The 19,404-nt window shown below is 41.0% G+C and overlaps 1 protein-coding gene across 2 annotated transcripts in view; it reads right to left on the reverse strand.

Annotated features, from left to right (window-relative positions):
* Positions 1-19,404, reverse strand: part of fstl5 (follistatin like 5) — a 452,120-nt gene that overhangs the window by 19,377 nt on the left and 413,339 nt on the right. For both annotated transcript variants that reach the window (XM_062981258.1, XM_062981257.1), the window contains 2 exons: positions 17,509-17,616; positions 6,005-6,129 (listed from right to left, as the gene is read on the reverse strand). In XM_062981258.1, coding sequence (XP_062837328.1) covers positions 6,005-6,129; positions 17,509-17,616 — 233 coding nt within the window. The remainder of the gene's footprint in view (positions 1-6,004; positions 6,130-17,508; positions 17,617-19,404) is intronic.

The raw sequence follows: 19,404 nt of genomic DNA on the forward strand, positions 1-19,404 counted from the left end.
TCATCATCGTCATCATCATCCACAGTAGCAAAGGAAGGCAGGGTCAGAAGTATAAGTATGATTATGGGACTATGCAATGGTTGATCAGCACAACTGCAATACTGAACAGATATTAGGGATACAAGGTGCTCAATCTAATATGCATCTATTATCTAGGCTAATGCAACTGTAGTGAAATAGTGGGTTGGTGTGATAAAATCCTTAATGTTGAGGGCCTCTGCCTATATCACCAACAGGTGAGCTAGCACAATGGTTATATACAAGTTTCTGCCAATCTGCTCCTGACATTTCTAGATTTGAAGTTAACAATAGGGTAGAAAATTTTCATTTTCCATTGTTGAAGCTGTTTAATTTTGTACTGTTTCAGCCTCCAGATCCTTCTCAAAATCTAAATGGAATTCATGTAGGAGAAGAGAAAGTATGGTGCTCAATCAATCTGGGTACCTCCATCCTTAATTGAGAGTAATGTTTTTAAATCATTTCAATACATTTTAGACTCTAATTTAGATATCTTACATCAGTGGATCCCCAGGTGTTTTGGCCTACAACTCCCAGAAATCCCAGCCAGTTTAGCAGCTGTTACAATCTTTGGGAGTTGAAAGCCAAAACATTTGGGTACCCACAAGTTGAGAACCACTGCCTTACATGCTTATCAACCTATTATCAACCTCAATATACACAATATAATAATATATAGAAATAATAACATTGTAATGTAATAGTGCTTGTATATTATATGTAATATTAATAACGTAATATAATGTATTGTATATTGAATATACTACAACTTAAGATATGGTACAATATATTATATAATGCTAATAGTATAATGTACTGGTAGTGTGTTATATATTGTGATATAGTACTATACAACAATAGAATAATATAGAATAATATTATAATTTTATATATTACACATAATATTACTAGTAATGTTGCAGTATAATGTGTTATTATTTTTGATGTAGATGTGGATTTGTTTTTGGGATTAGAGAGGTTGGTTATTTTTGTCATTGTTCAGCTTCTCACAGCATTGAATGTTTGCCGATATCTGTTGTAAATTGCCCTGAGTCCCATTGAGGGATATAAATAAAATTTTTATTATTATTATTATTATTAGTAGTAGTAGTAGTAGTAGTAAAAATCTTAGATCCAAGTTGGTCTGTAACAAACAGTTTAAACCCAATAGATGATTTGATTTTTAATGTAGATTTGTCTGAAAATCATTAATGGATTATTCACAACAGGCACTTCGAAATAATGATACTGCTCCTCCTAACAGTTCAGCTTCTATCAGGCTATCTTACAAGGCACTTTTAAAACAGAATAAAGAGACATATGCTAGAACACAATGGAAACAATTAGACCTAGCTGTGATGGAAAAGAATGAGAAACAATTATGTAATATCGTTTCTACTGGTGTACATACAATCATACCTGTTTTATTGTGCAAATGTCATCACAGCAATGGTATATTAACAATATAGGTATAATTCCAATGGGCTAAAAATAATCTGTGGTTGTTTCTTTCCATGATTATTTATTTATTTATTTATTTATTTGCAGTATTTATATTCTGTCCTTCTCATCCTGAAGGGGACTCAGGGCGGATCACAGTGTACATATATATGGCAAATATTCAATGCCATTAGACAAACAACACAGACAGACAGACACAAAGGCTATTTAACTTCCCAGCTTCTGGCTTTGTGAGGGTATGCTCGATTCTGGCCACAGGAGGAGATGCAGTTTCATCATCCACTGTGATGACGAGTCCTTTTTGATGGAGTTACAACACCTCATCCGGTGTTGTAAATCAGTTATATTAGCCTTCCGCATAAGCGGTCCCTAAATTTTCCTACTTGACAGATGCAATTGTCTTTCAGGTTGCTTAGGTCAACAACGAGCAGGGCTATTTTTTATTTTAATTGTCAGGTGCTCACTCCGACATGGGCTGGCCTCGAACTCATGACCTCTTGGTTATAGTGATTTGTTGCAGCTGGCTACTAACCATGGCTTATTAGTCTTCTGGTATTTGACTATAAGTTATATAGTAAACACCTGTTAAATAAATTGGAGGACAAGGAATCTACTAACCATATCATTCACCCTGAACAGGCTGGCTTTAGGAAAGGGCAGAGAATAATTGAGCACTGTTTGACTCTAATTTTTAGTCCAACAACAAGTTGCTGCTTTTCTTGACTTAGCCATTTTTGCCTTGATTGATAAAAGCTGTTCTGACTTACCACCTTATCACACAGGGAGCCCCCCTCCCGGTGTTGTTTTGCCAGTAAGTGTGGCAAAAAGCAAGTTCGAGGGGCGACTTGTTGGTCTGCATGCCATTCAGGTGCAGTGACTTTGAAGTTTTAGTTCTCTTTTCATCTACAAGTAGAGATATTTTCATTTAAGGAAACCTTTTGGTTTTAGAGAAGAAGAGAAAACCTTTAATGGGGGATGTAGTGTTTTTACAGTCAGCTCTTCATATCCATGGATTCTGTATTCATGAATTCAACCAACCATGGAGGCGAACAACCATGGCTTCAAAGTATTCCAAAACCTCCCAAAAGAAAACTTCGATTTTGTTGTTTTATATAAGGAGCAGCATTTTATTACACCATTTTACATAATGGGACTTGAATATTCATGGGGAAGTCCTGAAACCAAAGCCCAGTGTATACCAAGGGGCCATTGTATTTTATTATGTTTTAAAGCAACGTTTAATGTTGTTTCTAACTTGTTGTTTTAACCGTTTTAAACTTGTGTTTAACTTTATTCTAACTTCTGTATTAACAATTGTTAAATTATTGTATGCTTTTGAAATGTATGCCACTCTTGCATCATCTATAGGAAGAAAGGTGGGATATAGATTACATAAATAAGATGATTTAACTGAAATAAGAGCATTTCTTGAGGATCTTCGGGCTTGTGCAGATTCATGTATGGTAGTATAAGCATGGGCGGGGCACACAACAATATATTTTATGCCATGTTTTTTAAAAAGAAATGTTCTCAATTAAATGGCTCAAAATCTGGTGCTCACTTCCTATTGTCCCTTCTCTCCTGGCACTGATATCGAAGCTTTGGTTTTTTTTTTTAAACCAATGACTGATGACAGTTTCATTTTAAAAGACAGTTGTTCCATGCTGTTCCTAATTTGATGGATTTCTCTGCTGCACTTAATTTAAAACATTCCCTGACATACTTCTCAGATGGTTCATTCTTTATTTAAACCAACTCTCAAAGTTCTGAAACCAATGAACAATTTGTGACAAATTGAATTCTTTCATTAATGAACAAATTTAAATATATAGCTTTAGAGGAGGGGGAAAGTTCTGGTTTATACATGTTCATATTTGAATTCCTTGCTCAATTTAATACATTGTCAGAGCCCAGAAAGATTTTTCACCTGAAAAAAACTTTAAGAAAATATTGTTTGAATAAGCACCTTGGAAACTGATTATTATTTTTTTTTGTACGTTTAAAGGTGAAGCAAAGGTCAGATCAGACCCGATAGAAAGAAGAATCCATCTTCTGCATTTCAACTAACTTTCAATTGAAATAGGCAAAAATGGTTGCGATGTGCATGGCTATGGCACAAAGCTTGTAAAGGAATAGATGTCTCCGACTTGGACAAGAAGGAAATATGTTCATTCCATTACTTTGTTCAGTCTAAGTATTAACGACTAAGGTGTCTCTACTAGAGGATTATAGACTCAATAGCCTAGATATTTCTTGACTCCAGATCCCATTAGCCACTGCCAGACTGACAAAAGCTGATGGATGATTCAGAGAATTATTCCTGAAGTCTGGTGGGGAAAGCCCAGCAACTGATAAATCTATTAACAGCTGAATGTGTACAGGGATGGAGAAGCAGAACCAGGCTAGGATAGAAAGGCTGAACCCAAGGAAAGCCGGCCAGGTAGTTTCACTAGTATATTTATATAAACTGAACAGCTAGACACAACAATGCATGTCTGCAAGAATTCTCTCTCTCAGTGAAGTATATAGCCCACCCCTCCAAAGGGACGAGTAAACAAAATTAGCTCAATTTATACGTACATACTAGTGAAAATGGAAGAATGGCACTGCTTGGTTACTTGTGTATGATGTACATAATTTAACATCCTATTTCTAAACTACACGCTTTTTGTTCCATCTGGAACAAATTACACTGAAGTGCTTTTGTATGCCCTTTGCCCACTCACGTTCATCTATTCTCCACTTATCATTTCTTCCCCTACAAAAATCCATATATCTAATCATATAGCCAAAAGCCGCATCTAACGTAATACTGAGATATTGTTGAGGAGGAGGGGTATTGGAAATAACTTGATAGCAAGTTTTAATCATGGATTTGGTTTGCTTGGGCTGTGGATACTTATCTAAACAGCATGGATTTCTCCCAGTGTGGCTCATTGACATAATGGTAAAATACAGAAATTTTTATAACAGCAGCTTTTTATTGCAAAGTGTATTGATTTTTACAAAGCATATTACTCCATGCTGTGCTTTGCTATGGTAGTACACTGGGCAGTTTTCACTGCACCAAAATTGTCTTTCAAGCTACACTTGGAGTAAAAAAAAAGAGAGAAAAAAGAAAAATTACAAAGACTGTCCTTGCTTAAAGTCCTTCCAGACAGGCCCTATATCCCAGGATCTAATCCCAGGTTTTCTGCTTTAAACTGGATTATATGAGTCAGCTCTGCCAGATAATCTGGGATAAACAGAAAACCTGGGATCAGATCCTGGGATATAGGGCCTGACTAGAATACTGCTTGTTGTCATCTCCTCCCCACAATTCCACTGATATGTACTAAAAAAGAACAATTTAGGCACGTAAACATCTGTCTAGTTTTGAAAACACGTTAAAAAATAAAGAAATAGTAAGATCTCAATTTGAAATTTTGGGGTGAACAAATTTATTATCTTCCTAGGTTTCTCACCTCTCCTCTGACAGTTTTTTGGCACCAGTCTGGGTCTTGGATAGATTGGTCGGGTGTCACCTGCATACCTTTCAAGGGATCTTAGGCATGAAAATGAGCAACCATAAGCCCTGATTGGAAACAATTGTAATTCTTTCACTTACAGATTGCAGACTGAGTCACAAGATTAATGGAGCCAAATTCAAGGCAATTTGAAAGAAAACCCTGTTGCAGCCTACAAGAGACCTGAGCCATGGGTGGAGATTGATTTTCCAGGAGTAACACATTGAAATGTGGAAAAGTCAAAAAAAGGAGTAGATACATTTTGAGTACATTTTCCTTCTCATTTTAAACTCGGAAGCAGAAATAATTAAGGATCTAACCTACCAGCCAAATTCCCTCCAAACCTCTTACATGAACCATGCCTTATTTTATTTCCCCCTCTGAATTTACAGGAGGAAAGGTCATCCATGTTATTTAGATTAACAATGGTCAGGGATGAACTGTATAAGAAAAGGTTATCTCATTAATCAAACAGAATAAATACATTTCCTAGAATCAGAATGATCCAAGCTGAATATTAGAACCAATCTACCATATATTTTCATATACTCTAAATTTCTTCTCTGAGATAGAGCAATAATGTCAAATATTATTAGCCATGGGTACCACAGAATATGAATTTCCACACATGACAAAGTGTAGGAAGACAGAATAAATATCCCCAAATAAGAATGCAAAGCTTCAGTAACAGAAATGAACCTAGGAACAATACAAAATTGAAACTGAATTCACATTCTATCCAGTATTTATGGCAATATTGCAATAGATTAGTTTAGGATTAAAGACACCTGGATTCATATCTTTAATTAACAAGGTTGCCCATGGTGAGATTTTGGTCAATATTTTTTACTCTACTTCCTATTCCTAATACTATTATGAAAATAATGTGTGGTGACCACATTTCATGAGTTCTTTATAAGAATATATTATTATATATTTATTATTGAAAATAAATATTAAATAGTGATCAAAGTTCCAGCTCTGATTCTCTGCCATTTTATATTTAATATCCCACCTACCTTATATGAGTGATGAGAAGGTTTGTGGATGGAATGAAAAAGTCATCCACTCTGTCAAATTGCTTGCCCACAGGTTGTGTATGAATAGTATGATGAGATATACTTCCGCTGGCCTGGGTTATTACCTGGAGGACATATTACAGCATTACTTACATGTTTAATGCTACAAGAAAAAGTTCTGAGCTGCATTAAATTCATACCAATTTATTATAGCATGAACTTTTGTGGTCTATAGCATACTTCACCTGATGTGTGAAATATTAACTGAAATGTCTGGTATGTATATACAAACCACACAGTTGGAGCAAGATTGTTGACAGTGGGGTTAAGAGAAAATAAAATGCAGAATATATGGTCAATATTAAATAATTAGCATGGGAATTCACAAAACCATGTCTCTTAACAAAGAAAGTCCTCATGGGGGCATTTCCAAGAGTTCGCATGATCTAGAGCAGGGGTCCCCAAACTAAGGCCCGCGGGCCAGATCCGGCCCGCCGGAGCCATTTATCCGGCCCGCGGCAGCTTTCCTCCCTTTCCTGCATTGTCCCGCTCCCTGCACAAGCCTTGGAGACTTGCCTTTCCGCCTTCCCGGCCACTTTTCTGCTCTATGAGCCTTTGAGCCTCACCTGGCTCCCCACTCTCCCTGCATAAGCTGTGGAGGAGCCTTACCTTTTACTGCTGATCAAAAGGTATTTTAATTATTATTTAATTAATTATTAATTACTAAGGTATGTTTCCTCCAGGTTTAGCAATACGTTGATCAGCAATATACTCCGGATTTCTCCCTGGGCTGGAGGCCTGAGTGAGGGAGAGTTTCTTTCCCCACTCAGGCTTCCAGTCCATGGAGAAATCTGGAGTATATTGCTATTTCTGATTAGCAATATACTCCGGATTTTTCCCTGGGCTGGAGGCCTGAGTGAGGGAGAGTTTCTTTCCCTACTCAGGCTTCCAGTCCTGGGAGAAATCTGGAGTATATTGCTATTTCTGATTAGCAATATACTCTGGATTTTTCCCTGGGCTGGAGGCCTGAGTGAGGGAGAGTTTCTTTCCCCACTCAGACTTCCAGTCCAGGAAGAAATCTGGAGTATATTGCTATTCTTGATTAGCAATATACTCCGGATTTTTCCCTGGGCTGGAGGCCTGAGTGAGGGAGAGATTCTTTCCCCACTCAGAATTCCAGTCCTGGGAGAAATCTGGAGTACATTGCTATTCTTGATTAGCAATATACTCCGGATTTCTCCCTGGGTTGGAGGCCTTAGTGAGGGAGAGTTTCTTTCCCCACTCAGGCTTCCAGTCCTGGGAGAAATCTGGAGTATATTGCTATTTCGGATTTCTCCCTGGGCTGGAGGCCTTAGTGGGGCCTCTCCATTATTATTATTATTATTATTATTATTATTATTATTATTATTATTATTATTATTATTATTATTAACATTGAGGATGGGTGGCCATCTGTCAGGTGTGCTTTGCTGTGCTTTTGGTGCACAAAGGCAGAAGGGGGTTGGACTAAATGGCCCAAGGGTCTCTTCCAACCCTCTCCATTATTTTATTATTATTAGTAACATTGAGGATGGGTGGCCATCTGTCAGGGGTGCTTTGCTGTGCTTTTGGTGCACAAAGGCAGAAGGGGGTTGGACTAAATGGCCCAAGGGTCTCTTCCAACCCTCTCCATTATTTTATTATTATTAGTAACATTGAGTCTGGGTGGCCATCTGTCAGGGGTTCCTTGCTGTGCTTTTGGTGCAGAAAGGCAGAAGGGGGTTGGACTAAATGGCCCAAGGGTTTCTTCCAACCCTCTTTATTATTATTATTATTATTATTATTATTATTATTATTATTATTATTATTAACATTGAGGCTGTATTTGTTTCTTTTTTTAACCTCAAAATAAAATATGTGCCATGTGCATAGGCATTTGTTCATATATTTTTTTAAAAAAACTATAGTCCGGCCCTCCAACGGTCTGAGGGACTGTTAACTGGCCCCCCGTTTAAAAAGTTTGGGGACCCCTGATCTAGAGTTTCAAAGTTGGACTAGGACTCTGGGAAACCAAGTTTTGAATTCCCACTGAGTCATGGAGTTCCACTGAATGAACCTGGGCAAGTCACACTTTTTCATCCACAGAGGAAGGCAAGAACAAACCCTCTTTGAACACATTTTAATAAGAAATCCCTATGATAGGTTCACCTTGGGATTGCTAGATAGAAGATTCATTCATTCAATAATTCCATCTTTTATCCCTTAATGGATTTTGCATAATAGGAAAAGAGACAACAGCAAACAAATGTAAGAACTGGAAATCAAGAGAGGATGTAATATTTGGTACTGAGTGAAACGCAACATTTGAAACCCCTGCAATAATTATAATCATTGAATGAAACAGATTGATGCCATGTTAAAAACCTCCATTGGAGATGCTAGGTGAAGCTGGTAGCAGCTCCTCTATATCCAGTAACATTTTTAGCACTCATATTAGCACTGAACTAGTAAATGTGTGTGCAAACAGTTGGACATGTACAAGAAACAACATCCTCAACAACAATTATTATTATTATTATTATTATTATTATTATTATTATTATTATTATTATTAATCTGCATTGCTCGAGGCAGGGTACAACATAACTAAGACATGCAGATAAATATAATCCAATTAAAATGCATATATTGAAATACACAGAACACAAATACTAATAAAATGTAAAGTTAAAATTCATAATTTAAAATGGACTGGTTAGTAAATGCTTATGTCCTGAACACAGAATCTTATAAGTACAAGAAACAATAAAAAGTATCATATAATCAAAATTTAAATATTAGTTATGCAGATGAAGTAAAACTAAAAACTAAATTAGCTCCCAGAAAGGAAACATACATTAGGGTTGTTGTATGTCTTTCGGGATGTGGCCATGTTCCAGAAATATTCTCTCCTGACGTTTCGCCCACATCTATGGCAGGCATTGCCTCACAACTTCTGAGGATGCCTGCCATGGATGTGGGCGAAACATCAGGAGAGAATACTTCTGGAACATGGCCACACAGCCCGAAAGACATGCAACAACCCTGTGATCCCGGCCATGAAAGCCTTCGACAACACAAAGAAACATTAGAACATACAGGTACTTCAGTAGAGAAACAATAACTGTATTCAGGTGTTAAGTTTAAATAAGAGATTTAATTATTTGAGCATTAGACCACACCTCTGGAAACCAGGGTTTGAATCCTTATTTGGACATGGAAACCTACTGAGACCTTGGACAAGTCATGCTCTCTCAGTCTTAAAGGGAGGCAAGGGCAAATTCCCTCTGAACAAACTTTGCCAAGAAAATTCCATGATAGCTTTGCCTTGCAGTCACATAAATAAAAAAATAATAACTTGAAAGCACACAAGAACATAAAGCATGCCTAGAACAAAATGCAGAAAGGACATCCTTCCAACATTTCCAGCTCCACTCATTCCACACTGCAAGAAATAAGTTGAAATGTGCTTCTCTGCATTTTTGGTGAATGTAATCCCCTTAATTCTGTTGTAACAGAGAATTCAGAAGTGGACAAGGAGGGACCAATGCAGATTTTGTCAGCAGGGTAAGACCACATGGCCCCATACCCTCCACATGAGTTGATTGTCCCCCATCACAAAATAAAGAGACCAGACAAACAAAGTATGGTGTAAAAGGCCAGGTTTTCAGAAGCACCAAACCCCAAGAGTAATTCAAGTCATCATGGTTACTTGCGCTGGCTGTTAAACGGAAGGCCATCCTTAGGGCACTCCCTCCCAAACCACAGAATCTTTCAAGAATAAGAGACCACATGGCATCATATCTTCCACATGAGTTGAAATTCCCTGTTTAAATGCAACTCTTTCACATACCTAATGATTTACAGATGTGTTACTCATGTCTAAAAGCTATATGTGTGTATATGTTGGGGGGATTGGTAAAATTGCAGCTGGGTAAATTGCACCTTTTCTACTTGGAAAGTATCAATTAAAATCACCCCATCCTCCAAAAACAGTCTACCATGTAGCTTGGCTCGCATATATGGTTGCAGTGAGAAATATTGGTGATGCTATTGTGCTTGGATGACTGCTATTGAATTATAGCAGTTACAAGCTGTTATATGCACAACTATGCAGACAGTGTGTACAGTTGTAACACAACAGCTGATTCCATTTTGACCCAAAGATCTTTAAGATGGAAAAAGTTAATTAACTGTTTTTTCCATCCACTTTTTGCATGGTGTGTATTTCTTTGCCAATTGAAGCTTTACCACTGTAGTATTTCATTGAGAGATAGTGCCTGATATTGTTGCTACTGTGCTGACACATATATGGCATTCAGGGCCTGTTTGTTATGCTAGCACAATCTCAAGGGTTGTGGAATTAAACTACATCTAGCCCAAGCCTTGCTTGCTGTGATAGTAACTCATGGGACTATATCAATATTAAAACAATTATTTGCTGTTAGGAAGGGGTTTTTCTTGCCATAAAATCCATATAAATATTTTGAAGCATTGTTCAATAACACTGCAGCCTGTGGAATGCTTAACATTCACTGGAGGCTTTCGTCAGCTACCAAATCATAATCAATAACAATATATTACAGTTTGCATTCAGAAACATTCCACCTACAAGCGAGACTTTCTTTTCAACTCAATCAGCATGATAGTTGCAATCACCTCTGAAACAAATAATACAAAACAACCAACATCAGCAAATGCATCCATGGAAACTGAATTATTCCCAACCGTAATAAAGAAAGATGTGTGAATCACTGAAAAAGTCTCATATTCAGGGATCATTTCATTCTTTTGTTGATTTTTACTATAATTTCTGGGCTTAGTAAAGGTAAAGGTTTCCCCTTGACATGAAGTCTAGTGTCCAACTCTGAGGTATGGTGCTCATCTCCATTTCTAAGCTGAAGAGCCAGCATTGTCCATAGACACCTCATAGGTCATGTGGCCGGCATGATAGAATGGAATGCCATTACCTTTCTGCTGGGGCAGTACCTATTAATCTACTCACACTTTGTCAGGACCCAGGCTGCGGAGCACCAATAACCATGCGCAGAGACCAGAATCTATCTAATATCTTTATTAAGGAAATATATAAAGTCAATAAAAACAAGTGTAGAATATAGTTCAGAAGTAGACCTTTCAGGAAAGGTCAAATATAGTCCAGGAAAACAATGTCCAATATGTGATATTAGAGTCCAAAGTTATAATCCACTTAACCGAAACACACACTATTAGGCAAGCTATAGTGTGGGGAACTGTCCATAGTCTTTCGAGGCTTAAGGTAAATCCGAAGGAAACTGGAGAACAAGGCTTGGAACTTGGAAGCAAGGTCCGTATTTAAAACGCAAGGCAAGGCAAGACTTGAAACTTGGCAAGATCAAACTTGAAACAAGACAAACATGAAACAAGAACTGAGTCCATAGAAGTCCGTGGAACGAGGCAAGGCTGGAAACTTGATCCGGGGAACAGGAACTGGAGTACGAAGTCTACACACGATCTCACTCCTGAAGCTGATGAATTGACTCCGCAAGGTTTCCTTCGCGGCAAAACCCCTAAATAGGGTCTCGTTTCCCGCCAGAAGTGAAACTCATCTCTGTCCAGATGCATGACTCCTTAGAATTTCCCAAGGGAAGCAGACCTAATCAGCTAATTGTTTGGCTGCGATTCTGGCGCTTCTGCGATTCGCCTCCCTAGCGCCTCTATCTTTATTATAATTGTCCTTTCGAGAAAACGGGGGAGAATTCTGCCCAAGGCTTGTTTGGCTAACTTCTTGAGGGCAAACATCCTGCAGGTGCAGGGGCTCCATTTCTGGCTGAAACGGTGTAAATCCCATGTTTTCCTCTTTGTCTGCCACAATAGTACTAGGAACGGGACTACAAGGCCCATGAAACATCACACTATCCCCCTCCTCAAGGCCCCTCTCAAAAATGGGCCCCCTTCCCGAGGTGCGGGGCCGCGGCTTGGCAGGGTAGGCCTGATGGAAACGGTGGACTAAATCGGGGGCATGGACTGTGGAAGCGTCTTCCCAAGAGCATTCTTCGGGGCCAAAACCCACCCAGTCAATGAGATACTGAAGGCGGCGGCGATGAAAGCGAGAATCCAAAATGTCCTGAACCTCGAATTCCTCCTCCCCGTCCACCAAAACAGGGGCGGGGGCTGGCTGGACCACATCGGGGCGTACCCCATCCGCCGGAAGGAGCAGGGAACGATGAAACACCGGATGAATGCGCATGGAGCGCGGAAGTTGGAGTTTGAAAGTCACGGGGTTAAGTTGCGCCACCACTGGGTAGGGACCAATGAAACGGGCATCTAACTTCCGGCAAGGACCGTGGGAGGGCAAAAAGCGAGTGGACAATAGGACCCGGTCTCCTACCTTGATCTCGGGGCCCGGCTGGCGATGGCCGTCAGCGTGGCGTTTATAGTCCTCCTTGGCTTGATCCAGTTGTTGGTGCAAGAGTTGTTGCACCGCTGTAAGTTATTGTAACCAGTCCTCCGCTGCAGGGACTTCTGAAGATTCAATGACAGAAGGGAAGAAACGTGGGTGGAAGCTGTAGTTTGCAAAGAACGGGGTTTCTTTAGTTGAAGCCTGGACACCATTGTTGTAAGCAAACTCCGATAGAGGTAACAGGGAAGTCCAATTGTCCTGCTGGTAGTTTACATAACAGCGAAGGTATTGTTCCAAAGTGGCATTAGTGCGCTCAGTTTGCCCATCCGTTTGGGGATGGTGAGCTGAAGATAAACGAGAGTCTATGCCCAATAGTTTTTGTAGTGCCTTCCAGAAACGAGAGGTGAATTGAGATCCACGGTCCGTGACTAAACTCTTGGGCAATCCATGTAGTCTGAAAACATGCTGAAGGAATAAATCTGCAGTCTCTTTGGCCGTGGGGAGACCATCGCAGGGAATGAAATGGGCCAACTTGGTAAAAAGGTCCACCACCACTAGGATCGTGGTGAATCCAAGGGAAGGTGGTAGGTCAGTGATAAAATCCGCGGAAATTATCTCCCATGGGCGAGAAGGAGTGGGGAGAGGATGTAGTAGCCCCGAGGGCTTCTCCCTTCGTGTCTTGGAGCGCTGACATACAGGACAGGTATTGACATATTTCTCCACATCCTTGCGGATCTTGGGCCACCAGAAATCTCGTAGAATCAAGTGCATAGTTTTAAAGAGTCCAAAGTGCCCTGCTGGCTTGCTGTCATGACACAGACGAAGTGCCTTTTCTCTGCCGGGGCCTGGAGGGATGTAAACATGATTCCTGTAGCACAGTAGCCCATCCTTAAGAGAGAAAGGGAAATGTAGTCCTTGGCGAATCTGTTCTTGAGCCCAGGCATCTGCCTGCTGGCTGGCTCTAATTTCTTGAGCGCAAAGGGGTTCTGGGTTGGAAGGAGTTGGTTCAATTGAAGTGGATTTGGTGTTTCCCACTGTGAGCGTGGCAAAGTTCTCGGGCTGCAGCAATCGAGATTCGAAGGTCTCTCTGCGCCCTGCAGCATACTCGGGTTTCTGTGATAAAGCATCTGCCTGCTTGGTCTGAGCCGGGGTTACATAATGGATCTGGAAATCAAAACGTTCAAAGAATAAAGCCCAGCGCTGTTGCCTTTGATTTAGCTTTCTTGCGGTCCTTAGGTGTTCCAAATTTTGATGATCAGTGTGAACCTCAATGGGAAATTTGGCACCTTCTAACCAATGTCTCCAATTTTCAAAGGCTGCCTTTATGGCCAAAAGTTCTTTCTCCCAAATGGTGTAATTCCTCTCTAGGGCTGTTAGTTGACAGGAGTAATAGGCACAAGGATGAAGGTGTTCTCCCACTGGTTGCATGAGTATAGCCCCAATTGCCACATCAGAGGCGTCAGCCTGCACAACAAAAGGGGTTTTAGGATCAGGGTGCTGTAGAATTGGCTGGGTCGTGAATAACTTCTTTAGTTGTTGGAACCCTTTCTCTGCTTGCTCCGTCCAGCGGAAAGGCTGTTTCCCACGGATGCAGCTGGTGATTGGGTCAGACCAGCGGGCAAAGTCTGGGATGAATTTGCGGTAGTAGTTCGCGAACCCCAAGAAACGTTGCACTTCCTTCTTGTTGGTTGGCGCCCGCCATTCCAATACTGCTGAAACCTTTGCCGGGTCCATGGAGAGCCCTTGTGGCGAGACGCGGTACCCCAGGAAGTCTACTTCTTGTAGATCAAAGGCGCATTTTTCTAACTTGGCATATAGTCCATGGTCCCGCAATCGTTGTAGCACCATTCTGACGTGTTTCTCGTGCTCCGATTGTGATCTAGAAAACACCAAAAAATCATCCAAGTATATGATCAAGAACCGATCTAGATAATCCTGGAAGATATCGTTGACAAAATGCTGGAATGTTGCGGGAGCTCCGGATAATCCGTAATTCATGACCAGGGACTCGAATAATCCGAATTTGGTCTGGAAGGCGGTTTTCCATTCGTCCCCCTCCCTGATGCGAACTAGATTGTAAGCCCCCCGGAGATCCAGCTTGGTGTAAACCTTGGCCCCTCGAAGCCGGTCTAATAGGTCCGAGATCAAAGGCAGGGGGTAGCGGTTCCGCTTCGTGATATTATTCAATGCTCTATAGTCCACAACCAAGCGTAGGTCCCCTGACTTCTTTTTCACAAACATCACCGGGGAAGCAGCTGGGGATTGAGAGGGTCTGATGAATCCCTTGCGAAGATTTGACTCTATGAACTCCCTGAGAGCTTCTTGCTCTGGTTCAGTCAAGGAGTAGAGGTGTCCTCGTGGGATCGGGGCCCCCTCCACCAAGTCAATGGCACAGTCGTAGGGTCTATGTGGGGGTAGTTTCTCGGCTTCCTTTTCATTGAAAACGTCCCAGAAGTCTGAATATTTCTTGGGCAAGGTGATGATGGGCTCAGCGTCTGTGGCATGGCAGACCTTGGCTACTAGACAATGGTTTTGGCAATACTTTGAAGCAAACTGTAGTTCTCTGTTGGTCCAGGAGATGTTTGGGTCGTGGAGTGTCAGCCATGGAATTCCCAAAATCACAGGGAAGTGGGGCACTTCGGTAACGAAGAAGGAAATCTCTTCCATGTGTTCCCTTATCCACATTCTGGTGGGTTCAGTCCATTGGCTTACTGGACCCGTCTTTAGGGGACGGCCATCTATAGCCTGCACCACCCGGGCATTCTTGAAATCATGATATTGTAATCCCAGAGAGTCAGCATACTCTCTATCGATGAAATTGTTTGTTGCTCCTGAGTCTATCATGGCATGGATCATGACGGGTCCTTTTTCGCTGACCACAACGTGACCACTAGGAGAAATAGGCTCTTGAGTGGGGTTTTTGACCGGGTTGGCGAGCCTCTCTACACCCGGTCACTGGCTTCCCCCGCAGGCTTGGCTCCAGCCGCCTCGGCCGTTTCCGGCTCCACGGAGGACGCCGCTGCCAGGCGGGCGGCGGGCTTCTTTTTGGCTGGACATTCTCTGGCGAGGTGGCCCCCATTCCCGCAGTACCAACACAAATTCAAACGTTGGCAGCGGGCCTTTTCGGCAACATCCAGTCTGGGGCGCACATTGCCCAACTGCATCGGTTCTTCCTCGCTTCCCATGGGGTTTGGGGCTGGCGGAGGGGATTTCCATACTGGGCATGGCTGAATACTGGTAGAAGCGGGGGGTCTCACCCCGGCTCTTCCACTCTGACCTCGGAGCCACTGTTTTTTGTTGGCAAGTAGGACTTCGGCTCGTAGACAATGATTAATGAGTCTCTCAAGGGTCTCTGGAGGATCCACCTTAGAGATTTCTTCCTGCATCTCGAAGTTAAGGCCCTCACGAAACTGTCCTCTGAGGGCGATATCGTTCCAACCGGTGTTCTGAGCCAGCACCCGGAACTCGGCTATGTACCGGGACAACGGCCTGTCCCCTTGAAGGAGTCGCCGGAGTTTATGGCCGGCCGCCTCCTCGTTGTCCTCGATCCCCCAGGTCTTCCTGAGGTGGTTCAAGAAACCTTGCACGGAGCTTAGGTGCGTGGAACCCGCATCAAACAGCGCCGTCGCCCAATTGGCCGCAGGCCCATCTAGGAGACTGTAAATCCACGCCACTTGGACATCCTCGTGGGGAAATTCGGCTTGGCGGGCTTCTATGTACGCCTGGCACTGGCGACGGAAAACATGAACCTTGGAGGCTTCTCCAATAAACTTGGTTGGAAGCGCTAGGGCAGGGAGGTGCGCTCCGCGTTCCTTCAAGCCCAGAATTTCACCCTCCTGTGTTCGGAGAGTATCTCGGATCCTGTCGAATTCTTCCTTGGAAATGGTGTAGCTGAGTGGTTGGGCTTCCGCCCCGGTTCCTGTAGACATTCTGGCCTTAGGTTAATTGGTGCTTAGGGTGGCGGAGTCAAACTGTCAGGACCCAGGCTGCGGAGCACCAATAACCATGCGCAGAGACCAGAATCTATCTAATATCTTTATTAAGGAAATATATAAAGTCAATAAAAACAAGTGTAGAATATAGTTCAGAAGTAGACCTTTCAGGAAAGGTCAAATATAGTCCAGGAAAACAATGTCCAATATGTGATATTAGAGTCCAAAGTTATAATCCACTTAACCGAAACGCACACTATTAGGCAAGCTATAGTGTGGGGAACTGTCCATAGTCTTTCGAGGCTTAAGGTAAATCCGAAGGAAACTGGAGAACAAGGCTTGGAACTTGGAAGCAAGGTCCGTATTTAAAACGCAAGGCAAGGCAAGACTTGAAACTTGGCAAGATCAAACTTGAAACAAGACAAACATGAAACAAGAACTGAGTCCATAGAAGTCCGTGGAACGAGGCAAGGCTGGAAACTTGATCCGGGGAACAGGAACTGGAGTATGAAGTCTACACACGATCTCACTCCTGAAGTTGACGAATTGACTCCGCAAGGTTTCCTTCGCGGCAAAACCCCTAAATAGGGTCTCGTTTCCCGCCAGAAGAACACTTTCCCTGGAGAACTAGAAGTGAAACTCATCTCTGTCCAGATGCATGACTCCTTAGAATTTCCCAAGGGAAGCAGACCTAATCAGCTAATTGTTTGGCTGCGATTCTGGCGCTTCGGCGATTCGCCTCCCTAGCGCCTCTATCTTTATTATAATTGTCCTTTCGAGAAAACGGGGGAGAATTCTGCCCAAGGCTTGTTTGGCTAACTTCTTGAGGGCAAACATCCTGCAGGTGCAGGGGCTCCGTTTCTGGCTGAAACGGTGTAAATCCCATGTTTTCCTCTTTGTCTGCCACAATAGTACTAGGAACGGGACTACAAGGCCCGTGAGACATCACACACTTGCATGATTTCAAACTGCTAGGTTTGCAAAAGCTGGGGCTAGCAACGGGAACTCTCCCTGTCCATAAATTTGAACCACCAACCTTTTGGTCAGCACGTTTAGTAGCTCATCGGTTTCTAGGCTTATACATGAGTATATAAGGTATTGAGAAATATAGATGAATAATTCTTCTAAAATGATGAATTTGACATGCAAATCACTGAAATGAAAATACCCACCTGTAGTGTAGGAGAATGCTTATCAAAGCTTCCCCAACTAAGCACCCATACTTGGTCATGTGATTTATCATAGTGAAGTTTAACTGGAACTGGATCTGTATTTACTGCCTAAAGAAAAGGAAGAAATGTAGAGTATTAAGAACATGCTGATGACAAAGAAATGTAGTGTCAATATTACTGTTAGGGAAGAAATTGGGCACAGATGAAGCATTCTCGGTGTTTTCATCATTAGACAGTTGACAACAGTTGAAGTCATTCTGATTAATTTGAAGCAGGAGCACTTCTGTTCAAACAGTGATCTTTGCTCATTATTTGAAAAACGTGACACAAATACATGTTCATTCTGCACCTAATTAAATTTCATACCATAGCCGAGCCATTAAAAAGCTTAGAAATGAGAAGTATGGCAGGTTTTTTTTACCCTTCTAGCCATATTTTATGTTTCTTAATTAATTTCAGAACATGTTTTTATTTAAATTATACAGTGAAGAGGAAAATTTAAAACCTATTGACCATGGACTTATTGAAAAGAGATGCATCCCTCTCTTCATAGTAAATGAAGGAATTCAAGAAGCAGTCACACACATAATGAAATAAGAAGTGTGACAAAAGAAAGAATATATATTATTAAAAACTGACACCTTTGAGTATTTATGAATACTACATTATCAATGATTTTGATGTCTTTTAGTTATTAGTGTTGTAAACCAGCACAAGCGTATTGCCATCAAATGTAGATATGCATGTGTGTGTGCATAAAACACACACACAGACACTGCTCATTAATTTGCTACCATTGGATTTTTTTCTCTATTTGCAATGTAACGGTAATTACCTTGGTTACCTTTATAGGTACAAGATGTGTGCAGCATTAGTACTTAAATGTGTTTTGAACCATAGCTCAGTGACTTGTGCCATTTTGATTTTCTCTAAAAAGGCACTGAGAATAGCTATTTTAATGAATTTATGAATTTACTTTGTAAAACTAATTGGGCAGAAGTGATTTTGTAGGTATTAAAATCGCAGTTGTAATTAACGTTCTGGAAATAGTTTTCAAGTTAAGCTCATGTCACAAAAATACAGTTAGGTATTTCGTAGCGATGTAAGGGCTATCAGGCAAAAACTCTTAATTCTGAATTTTCATTTTCTAGAGATGGAAAGAACAGTTTGGAAAAACAGAATTAAAGTGTTTAGCATTTCCACATGCAGAGAAAATTCATCTTAAAATGACAGCATTCTTTTCAATACTGATTTCATCATAGCCTTCTCCCCGAATCTGTACCCCCTCCACCACCTAATGTTGGGCCAACATGGATGCAAATTAAACCATACAAATAGAGTTGGAAGAGATCTCAAGGGCCATCTAATCCAATCCCTAACATATATGATGTAAGAATGGGCACTATAATCCAATTGTTTTAAAACATGTTTTTAAAATGCTGAAAATCCTGATGAGAAAATCCCTGCACTGACAAGAATCTTTACAGTTTGGATAACTTCTGCAAAGAAATTCACATGTGGCTGATTTGCAGAAAAAGAAACATTAACTTTCAATACATTTATTGAAGTACAACAACCGTCCAGATAATGTTCTTATTTGTCTTCTTTTTTTCAGATTAAAGGAGATATGCTTTTTTGTTTTTTGTTTTTGCATTTTAGTCTCATGATTATGAAATTGTAAAGCACAGCTTGTTTATCAGTTTGACAAGAAAAGTACCAGCTGGCCAATTAAGTGAATCTAATTTAAAGTAATGATGTAGTTCCTCATAATAATGTGATAATGGATAGTTGAGACCACTTGTGATGCTTAACTGTGCTTTGGAGAAGTTACAAAAGTGTTTTTACTAAAGCAAAGCCTAGTTTATTTCTACAAATCTTCAATTTACTGTCTGTCCT

The sequence above is a fragment of the Anolis carolinensis genome, chromosome 5 (assembly GCF_035594765.1).
Source record: "Anolis carolinensis isolate JA03-04 chromosome 5, rAnoCar3.1.pri, whole genome shotgun sequence".
Lineage (NCBI taxonomy): Eukaryota > Metazoa > Chordata > Lepidosauria > Squamata > Dactyloidae > Anolis > Anolis carolinensis.